We start from the raw sequence: 10,923 nt of genomic DNA, 5'->3' as shown, positions 1-10,923 counted from the left end.
AGACGATTATAATTTAGTCATTATTCAACACATTAAATCATCTATGTTTTTAAATGATTTATCTTTTTCAATTCAATTCAATTCAAAAAACATTTATTGACCATATTTTAGCATAACATTAACAATGGTTAGCATATAATATATATAGTCGAGAGACTACAAAAGGCCCGATGGGCCTGTCGCTGTAGTCCCTCTTTACATTATACAAGTATACATACAAATACAAATAATAATACAACACTTAGGCTAATCTTAATTAGCCGTTACGTACATTATATCAGTATAATGTAAAAAAAAAAGAATACAGTATCTTAATTAATTAGGTAACCATCTGAGGTATACTTTAATAAAAGATATTCTTTAATGGACCTTTTTAAACTTTTGCCATGCTTATGCACCATGCTTGGAATTTTATTCCTTGGAGGAGGACGGCCATTTTTAGGGTTAATCTGTGACAGGATAATACAATGTATCCCGTATGGTCAGATCTAATATCGTGTGTTTTCACATAATTACCATATATCTATATTATACTGTAATTATTATAATTTCAAATAGCTCAATATGTAACAGTTAAGAAAAAGAATTAGCCGTTGTCTTCGATTTATTAAATATTGTAAGGGACCAGAATCGGAAATTTGAGGAATCCCAAAGCCATGGATTATAGTTACAATGCAAAAGGAACTAGCCGTGTGACTCTTCGAGTTATTAAATCTTGTAGGGGGCGAATCGGACATTTTTGGGATGCTGTCTGGGGCAACTTACATGATAAAGTTGCTGAAAATGGTATTTCTGTATATCCCAAAGGGTAATAGTTACAATGCAAAATAAATTAGCCGTGTGGCTCTTCGCGTGACTAAATCTTGTATGGGCATTTTTAGGCTACTGTCTGGGGCAACTTACAGGGTAAAGTTGCTGTCAATGGTATTTCCGTATATCCCAAAGGGTAATAGTTACAATGCAAAATAAATTAGCCGTGTGGCTCTTCGCGTGACTAAATCTTATGGCCCAACGGGCATTTTTAGGCTACTGTCTAGGGCAACTTACAGGATAAAGTTGCTGTCAATGGTATTTCCGTATATCCCAAAGGGTAATAGTTACAATGCAAAAGGGATTTTTGTCGTGTGGCTCTTCGCATGACTAAATCTTGTATGGCCTGTTACAACCGTCAGTGGCCCCTCTTTTGAAGGACCACCACCTCTATTAAGGGACTGCTTCTCATAATCGACCATCTGCCATCACAACGACCTCTCGAAAGTGACCACCACTAAAAAGTCGTCACTGCTGAGAGGTGTGGTAGTTAGGAGAGGAGGTCGCTTACGAGAGGTGGTCATTTATGAGAAGCGGTCCCTTAAAAGAGACGGCGGTCGTTCAATAGAGGTCGTCACTTACGAGAGGTCGTTGTGACTAGATCCCCGACAAATTCTAGCGTTTCCATAGAATCGCTACGCTCTGTTGTGTAGCGATTTTATAGAAACCAGGCTACAAAAAAACTACATTACATAAGAATATAGCCCATTACTATTATAATCGTCACAGTCATAAACAATAACGAAGTATAAGACAGAAAACAAGGTACACATGTTTAAGTACAAATAAGTGACAATACGATTCTTATATATTCTGTTATAATAATTTGAGGAGGGTGAATATTGTCACCTACGCGGTGATTGTTGGTCATGTCCCAAACATCTATAATATACAGGTTAGGGATATCAGCCATCATCTTACGCATTTCTCCATCTAACTGCATTGCCAACCAATCACCCACATTCACAGCGCCGACCGCACCACGATAAGATCTCGTATTAGCGCTTTTCATAAAAACTATCGTTTTTGGACTACGTTGATACAAACGAAGAAGAGCATTTTTAATGGTTTGCAGTCGACGTGAGTAAACTTGCAAACTCGTTGTTTCAAAATGAGCAAACAAACACAAAAAAATGATGGTATTTTGATCAGCATTGATGTCGTCAATCTCATTAGCTGTATACTTTATATCATCTACGCGCAATGTTCTTGCACGTATTGGATATGCGTGACTTCTGAAGAAAAACGTCATGTTATACGTTGTACTGTTCGCATACAAAGGCCCAGTGTACTTAGTGGCACCAGTCGTGTATTTTTGACTGGTAGCGTTATCAACCTTAGAAACAAAGTATTCATACCACTGTCGAATTGTTGAGTCTCCAAAAAAATATAATCTTTTGTGTTTTAAACATTCCGATGATAGAGCTGACTGAACTGTTATATTCTTCAGTGTACATTCGTTGGAGTACCATTTGTCTTTGAAATAAAATCCTGCGGCTAATTTCCTTTCCACTTTAAACTTATTATTTCGTCGTCGGCACTCACTTGATGATTCTATACACAATGTTCGCTCATCTTTAATGACAAAATAGTATTAAAATATTCAATATAATTTAATTGATACAATTTGAATGCTAATTCTCCTAGGGTACTGGTCCAATATACACGCATAAATAAATATTACATAAAGTATCCTTAGATTTAACGTAAGTAAAGATGTATTGTCCTCCTGAAAAAATAATTCTTAAAACAATTTTTGTTGAATATAACATAATAGTCATCCACTTTGACCAAAAATTGGATCGAAAAAAAATGTATTTATCTGAAAAAATGTAATTTAAAGCAAAAAAATGGTCAAATTGGCTGCCAGCCAATGGATTTTTGGTTGAATTTAACCATTTATTTTGTCATGAAAACAGTGAAAACATTATTTTTCTTCGTTTTTTTTCTATGAAAGTGATTAACTTTATTAAAACTACAAATAACATATTCAAAGTCTGATTTAATTAATCTTCATTTTTCATGTTTTTGGGGGACAATAGGCCTACATCTTGAAATATAACTATATCAACTTGCAGTATAATTTTATTTTGCTACTGCACCTTTACACGCGCGGTCCGAAAATAAACAACAAAAAACTAAAATGGCTATCGCCACCAACAGCCAACTTAGTTGAAACCAGGAAGTTGCAAGATGAACATGTGGACTCACCGTGAACACGGAAATTACAGTTGAAAATCTACCGATGAAATCAGAATTTTTTTTTTCAAAACCATTTATAATATCTTCCTAAGATAGAAATATGGAACAATGTCGTAATATTGGAAACTAATGTTATCAAATCTACGTTTCGCGGTACATCGGATATAGATAAGGTAGGTATCCAAGTCGGAGATTTGTCCCGAAGTTTCTCCATTGTGCTCACCTATGTCAGAATTAACCATAATTTATATATAGATATCCAGCAGTTAATGCTATTGCATTTTAAGAATTGAGACACAGCCAGCACACTTACTTGATTCATTTACGTATATTTTCTTGACACCTATGGACTTCTTCCTATACCTAAAACATAAAATATTAATGTTTATTATAAACAACAACAACAAAACATGGGTTTTCCTCATTTTTCCCCATACATAGTAATCGTAATAGTTTATTTAATTGTATTATCGTATACAAATTTTAAATTAGATTTTTATATATAGTGACATTAAATTATTTTAATTGTATATAGAATTTAACTTGTAAATATTACTACCTTATTGAATGAATGTAGCCTATATAGAATTAAACTAAATAATGTTAATGATATATTTTAATTACTACTATTCCTGTTTGTTGTTGTACTGTTTAGGCGTTCTGAAATTATTATAAACTCTTCATTTCAATCTTTTGTTGTTTTTGAGAATGTTATACCAGTCATTTCCTTTTATTCATGGTTCTTTAAAAAAAAGTGTGTTAACAACCTCAATGCTAGTCTCTAAAGTGCTGTGTGTAAAATATAAAAGTGTACGATAAGTACAGTAGCATGTAATACGATTATCTAATTGTCTATACGTATCATTCATCAAGGGTAAAACCTCATATAGGTCTATATATAATGCATACATGGCATCTACTATACAAATACGACCACAATTCTTAGTATATATACCGGGTCAATTATATCAATCTAATTTTTGGTCAAAGTAATTAAATGTGTAAAATGTTGTCGACGAGTACCTGCTAGCGTATTTGCATTGGTCAGGCCAGATGTATTGCAAGTAAAGAACACATAATGAGTAATTGTTGCCGTTGTTGCGCATTACAGTGATCGTGGGATGCTTATGGATTGGCATCATTTACAATGGCATATTCAACAAACTTGTCTTTTTTTTAATGTTTCATTAATTGTTTTCATAAAATAATACATTACGTTTACATTTGTTGCGGAGCTGTGTTAATTGTGTTGATTATATAATTGTTTTTAGTTTTGCGATTTCTTTAAATGTGCAATAATCATTTTGTAGCTTAAAAAGTACGGGCGGCCGTAGCTAAAGTACGACGTATGAAGAAGTTTGTATAAGCCAGATGTGTAAATAAAGTACACAGAATTGAACTAGTTGCCGTTGTGCATTTTTTTCACTTTTCACGTGGGAAGCTTTTATAAAACATTACAATTTGAATATTGTTTATTCTTTTTTAGATAGACTACAGTATAATACATTTATATTTTATGGTACGATATTATTATTATTATCACTAAAAATCTCTTTTGAAATATTTTTAATTTACCTGAATAAGCGTGACTCTGTTGGTTTAAAAACTGCACTGGTCTCTCTCCCTCCTAAGTGTGTATTACCCCGATGGTAAGAGTATGCAGAACATGGCATATTACTTGGTTTTTCACAAAACCATGGCTCACCAGTTCGCTTATCTGTGTAGTCACATGTGTGTTTAGAAGAAGGTAATTCCACATGACAACGGACAACTTTCTTGAGTTTTCCAGCTACAAATGTTCCATCATACACAAACCGAGTGGGCTTAACTTTACGTACACGATTCATAGCTTCAATTGCTTCTCTGCTGTTTATTAACATTACACTAATAGCTATTTCGCCACTCCATCTTAGTGTAAAGAATGCACTGTAAGAACCATTATTATAATCAACAATCTTTCCATCAGTTGTCCCACTTGCCAATAAACCAGTAGTATACATTTTGGCTCGAAAATAATCCCCACCCTCCGTTTTGTTTCGTTTGAACTGATCCATTGCTTGGATTACAACGTGTATTTTATCACACAAGTTATAAGTTTGTTGCAGATTTTGAATACGGAAATAACTAGTTGAAGGATGTGTAAATGGTTTTTCAGTTTGATTTTGTTGTGTTGCATTGTTGCTGCTTATCGTAGAAGAATCCGAAGCACGTGGTGTATTTCTTGTAACATTAATAGATGAAAGTTCTTGTTCTGTATTAACCATTACAACAGATCGTGTACAACTTTCTGGTTTGATAGTAGAATTGTTAATACCACTGTTCTTTTCCGAGACACCTTTAGGGATGTTTGGATGAAATGAAGTGAACAGTGCTGGACGAGGATAGTTGTATTCAACCTGTGGAGATCGAGTAGTTTTCTGAAATTTAGTTTTAGTTAAACAAATATTATCACAAAGAAAGAAAAAAAATATAGGCAAAAATATAAATACATAATAGTAATAATATAAAATAAACTAATATAAATGTGTGTACTCTTACACTAACCACGCATAATATATGCATATTTATGAGTGAAGCATTTTAAGTACTATAATTCGATAAAATGTCTCTTTTAACATATTTTTTTAATATTTTATAATTTTTTTTTAACAATATCTGGGTCATTTCTACAGAGCTCGTTCCCAAAAACAAGTTTAACGAATAACATCTTTTTATAATGAGGAAAATGTACCCATTAATCGTCTTTGTTTTAGTGGTGCAAAATTCATGTTTAAACTCAGCAAAGACAGAATGTCTAAAACATTTTCAATTTATATTCAAAGGTCCACCTGACCACTGGGGTGTCCATGGTATAGTTGGAACCCGATTGCCTAGCGACTCTTTAACATTCTCGGCGTGGTACGGACATCTGCATATCAAGCAGAAGGTCGGAGTTGTTCGAATTTCGGTATATCACCGGGCGGTTTAGAATTAATGTTTTATGCCTAACGTGTTCACTCTGATTTACCTTAAATTATTTATAGTGCATTTAGTTCAATAAATAATATGCCTCCAAAAGCCAGACTGATCTCTATACATTTCTGCGACGTTACAGACCTACTCCTGGTGCCTGGTATAGGTGCTGCACGTGCCCAGAAATTAATAGACTGGCGTATTCCAGGGCCCAGGCTACTTCTCAGGCTGAACAGTCTAATATGACGGGTAACACTCCCGTGGTTACTGCTAGCAACACATCAGCGTACACCCGTCTCTCACAGGCCCCAATACTATAACAGAGGGGGGTCACCCACCAGCAAGGCGGTCATCTAGAGAGCTTATGATAACAAGGACCGTACGTATTACGATGGCAGCGAGAGTGAGGGTGAACATACGCAACCTTCATTTCACACCGAACACGATGAATTCTTAGCGTCCTTTAGGGAGTTCTTACGAGGCCGGTCAGTACATCCTACACCAGAACCATACTACTTCGGTGGGAGCACTGGCAGCCTATACGAAAAATACAATGGTTTGAGGGAACTTTGCATTCGCGGAAGGAAGGGGCGACCAAGAGAGCAGGTGAGGCCGCACGTAAGATTCGCAGACGTACCTGACCAACGACATCAAAGGTCACCACTCTCGTATACAATAGAATCTTAGAATAGAGTGGGGAGGAGGTAGAGGTCCGACAGGTTGGTAAGTTCGGAAAGGGTTGGACTCGCCCCGCGAGCCCCGAGAAACCTGTCGTCCCTGGGCCTGTGGATAGAAAGGATCAACACGATCGCAATGTTCCTCCACGGCCGACCCCACCCCGCACCGAGACCAGGATGGGAGCGGTCGAACGTCAAGTGGGGCAACTGAACACGAACGTCGACCAGTTGACGACGAACGTCGGCCATTTGATGACCAGGTTTGACAGTCTATTAACTGCCTTGCAGCCAACGCCTACATCACCACCATCGCCGGGTAGACGGTACTCAACCTCGCCCCGAGAGTGTGTTATGAGCGTCAAGAGCCAGGTCACTTCAGGAAGGACTGTCCTAAGTTAGCCTGACAAGTTCGACAAATTGAGTCGGAAGGTGACCAGTCGTCAAACTAGACCAGGTTGGAAGCGCAGCCCAGCTTCCGAACCTGTCACCTCATCCGGGCTCAGGTTTTGTGAAAGGTAACAATAGTAATAATAATGATAATAATAGTAATGACAATAACCGTGATAATAGTGATAACAATAATAGAAACATTAGTCACAATAACACGGATCAAGATAATACTAATAATTCTTTCATTCTTATGCGTAATTTTTTAGAGACCACGCTGCAACCAGACCTGCTTCCAGGTAGGGAAGACCCACCCGTCGACACTACTTCGACGACCAACGAACCGTTGGAACCTCATGGTGCTGCGGGGTGGACTCAGCCAGTGGCGGCAGCCGTCGGCGGCGAAACTGAAAAACCAATCGTTATCAACAGAGTACGATCCAACCGAGCCTTATACACCACGGTCTACGTGAATCAGACTGAAGTAACAGCTGTTGTGGACACGGCTGCGGACCGGACAATACTCTCAGATAACGTATATTCCCGTTTAGTTCCTAAACCACCTATTGTGACCAAGCTTAACTTTACCCTAGCGAGTAGAGGGACATCGATGCCTGGTTACAAGGTGGGACCTATTCATTTTAGGCTAGGGTCGGAATCCTACACTGAATGTTTCTATGTAGCACCGATTCACGATGAAATGTTGTTAGGTCAGGATTTTCTGGTAAAAATGGGGCCATGGTAGACTGCGGTAGGTAGGTGCAAGCACAGTCTCTCTGCGGGGAAATCGGGAACCCGAACCCCCGAGAACCGCTCGTGTTCTTGTCGCAAGCGTATAGTGATACCACCTCACTCTGTAGAGCACGTCCAATGTCAACTTTCACCTAACCATTTACCTTTACCAGACTTTTTTTATTGATCCAGAGATCAATGCTTCTGTGGCGATTCCAGCTACCACACATCGGGGTTTGCGTATTCCGCACCTGTGTGTGGCCAACACATCGGACATGTACGTCACCCTGAAACAGGGACGGAACATTGCAACAGCCACAGAAGTAGACCAGGTGGAGGAGAGTGAAGTAGCCAACGTCGCTGACGTATGTTCCGCAACCAGTCATGATAAACCTGCTTCTGAAGTACCCATTCATCTGGTGGACATGCTAGAAGCGTCCCGTGCTGATCTCTCCGACTTCGAATTCGCACAATTGTCTTCTCTCATCATTCAACATCAAGAAGTCTTCGCTTCGCATCAGTTCGATATTGGTACGTTCAAAGATATTGAGCACACAATAGATACGGGCAAGGCCCCAGCTATCGAGCAACGGCTCCGACCAACGCCGATTCGCTTTGCTGGTGAAGAGGAGAAGGAGATAAGACGAGCTGGAGTGATTCAACCTTCCATCTCAGAGTGGGCATCGCCACCAGTCCTGGTACGGAAGCGTGACGGCTCCGTGCGCTTCTGTATAGACTATCGAGCACTGAATAACATCACCACCAATGATGCCTATCCGTTGCCGTTAGTAAGGGACTGCATCGATACGTTATCTGGAAACATCTGGTTCTCCAAACTAACTAACCGTATTATTACTAGCAGTGCATTCTATCCTGCATCATACCAGTTCGCCGAAGGGGCCTACTGTTTTGGTTCAAATACATCTGTTCGTGTTTTTCTTTTGGAAGAGTGAACATTCTTGCGTCCACCCTGTATTTACATGGGCTGCTCTCGGCGGTGTTTCACACCTGCCATGGGCTTTTTCCTGAGCATCCATGTGATATTAGAAAAATAAAATCTGCGTCTAACTTTAATTATTCATATCCACAATCACATGCAGGTTACACGTTTAGAATGTTCATTTTTCCAATAAAATGTTTATATGCCAGAAAATGATGTTGTATGCTTATTCTTAAGTCTCTGTGTATCAAAACATCTGTATGTATGAATGTGAATCGATCCAGATACTGTTGTAACTATATTGAACATCTGTATTTATGAATATATTAGAAACATATTGCTAGCTACTATTGCCACTGGACAATGGAGTTGTAACCATTTTGCTTGACCTCACTTTGTATTTTTCTTTTTCTGTCTTAAAATGTGTTTTTTTGTAATTGTATTGCGGTTGTCTCTGTTTTATGTTTTATGCTTGGGACTACAAAGACAAGCCACTTTGGCTTCTGTGTGTCTTTACCATAAACTATGTAAACTGTTGACTGTGGAATAAATGTTGTTATTATCATGTTAAAAAATATATGAATCAATGTTCCAGATACAGTTGTACTTATATTGAACACACGTATATATGAATGTGAATCGATGTTCCAGATATGATGTAATGATATTAAACATATGTATGTATGAATGTGACTTGATGTTCCAGATAATAAATGATATGTATCGAGTGAAGCAAAGAACACGTCTGTGATTTCATTTGTATGCAGTCTCCTACCACATTAAGTTAAAACATAGCCATATTTACCAACGGTAGACGTCATGCTTATTAAATAAGACATATTTTGCTGGCACGAAAAATCAAATAGTTGTCAAATTAGTTGAAGCGTTGACGAAAAACACCGTGTCACTTTTTGATAAATTAATAAGATTTAAATGAAACTTACATAATCGACGGTTTTCAAGTATTTCGCAAAATTCCAAATAGATATAACACATACAAAAAAAATTAGAAGAAAACGGCGACGGTCGGAAAAAATCATAATGCTGTTTTTGTCGTTATGTATATCAAAGTATATACGTAGAGCTAATGATATTGTCATATATTTTGTGGAAGTGACGAGCAGCTTATATTGTGGATAAGCTATAGTTGGCGCTACTCTGTACATTCTCCAAAAATTATATAGCGCAACTTTGCTGCGCAAGATAGATAACTGTTGCTAGGTCCCATTCTACAACACTACGCTCCCTGTAATCCCATGGACATCATTCGAGCGGACATTAGCCATAATTTACCACAATCATCCGGGTATTTTGTTCGCCCGAATGGCGTCCAAGTTATTTATCTTGCGGTGCTATACAATCTTTGCATTCTCTAGCGGTAACCAAGCATAAGTAATTTGACCAATTTTGACGCGATGGATTGTCCAAACTGCCGCGTGTGCGTGTGCTTGGTCAAAGCAGGAAATAGTTTCACTCTTTCCTGGTCAAACTTTCGTTATGCTTACGTCGTTATGTTGCATCCAAATGAGAATCCAGGATAAGTAGTACCCAATCTCCAGACGCTTAAATTGACCAACTTATTTCTATACCAGATTGTTTGATTTTGTTTCCTTCACTTCATATCATAATCTATGAAAGATTTCTTAGGCTGCCATGGAAAGGATAAAACAGAAAAGACCGAAACAAATGTATTACATCGGTGTCTTTTCACCGTTTCAATTTTTCCAGCTGTTTATTCAGTAAAATGTTTAATGTTTGGCATTATAATTCTGTCAATTTGTAAAACTTACGTTAAAAGGTATAGTAATTAAATATTGTGAACATTCGGGTAAAATATAAACATATTATTATATTGTCTAACATTTTGTAAGGAACGAATTATTCAGTTCATTTATTCTTTACTTGGAGCTATAGTGACTTCATGAATAGGTCTGTAGTATGCAAATAAAATTCATTTATGTATATATTTTGCTCTGTTTTTTGTATCAAGCACTTTTGTTCACAACTCGCATCAGATTATTAAACATATGTTTCTAGATTAGCTACCGTTGCTGTAAACAAATTTATTATTGTGATCTATAGATTTAAAGTAAAATTGGGATTTAATCAAAGCTCTCTAATTACAAAATATTATTTTACTCCACTTTAACTTTCACACTCAAAAGAAACACATGTTGTTTATTGTGCTGCCGGTATACATAAATAACAACGTTGCAACAAAAT

The 10,923-nt window shown here is 37.3% G+C and overlaps 1 protein-coding gene across 1 annotated transcript; it reads right to left on the bottom strand.

Annotated features, from left to right (window-relative positions):
* Positions 1–196: 196 nt before the first annotated feature.
* Positions 197–9,826, bottom strand: LOC144854201 (NXPE family member 3-like). The gene is made up of 4 exons (XM_078712115.1): positions 9,645–9,826; positions 4,588–5,408; positions 3,326–3,375; positions 197–2,385 (listed from the first exon to the last, which is right to left on the bottom strand). Exons 1-4 carry the CDS (start codon positions 9,798–9,800, stop codon positions 1,586–1,588), a joined length of 1,827 nt encoding a protein of 608 aa, XP_078568241.1. The 5' UTR covers positions 9,801–9,826; the 3' UTR covers positions 197–1,585.
* Between the last annotated feature and the right edge of the window lie 1,097 nt (positions 9,827–10,923).

Source organism: Antedon bifida, chromosome 10, assembly GCF_963402885.1.
Source record: "Antedon bifida chromosome 10, ecAntBifi1.1, whole genome shotgun sequence".
Taxonomy (NCBI): domain Eukaryota; kingdom Metazoa; phylum Echinodermata; class Crinoidea; order Comatulida; family Antedonidae; genus Antedon; species Antedon bifida.
Note: the sequence above shows the minus strand (reverse complement) of the source record. Positions and strands in the feature narration are given on the sequence as shown.

Excerpts from the sequence above, each read along its gene's own strand:
- LOC144854201 (XM_078712115.1), bottom strand. The coding sequence starts at position 9,800 with ATGACAATATCATTAGCTCTACGTATATACTTTGATATACATAACGAC. Across the intron at positions 5,409-9,644 it reads ACTTGAAAACCGTCGATTAT|GTTGAATACAACTATCCTCG; the intron begins GTAAGTTTCATT and ends CGATCTCCACAG. Across the intron at positions 2,386-3,325 it reads AATATACGTAAATGAATCAA|ATGAGCGAACATTGTGTATA; the intron begins GTAAGTGTGCTG and ends TTGTCATTAAAG.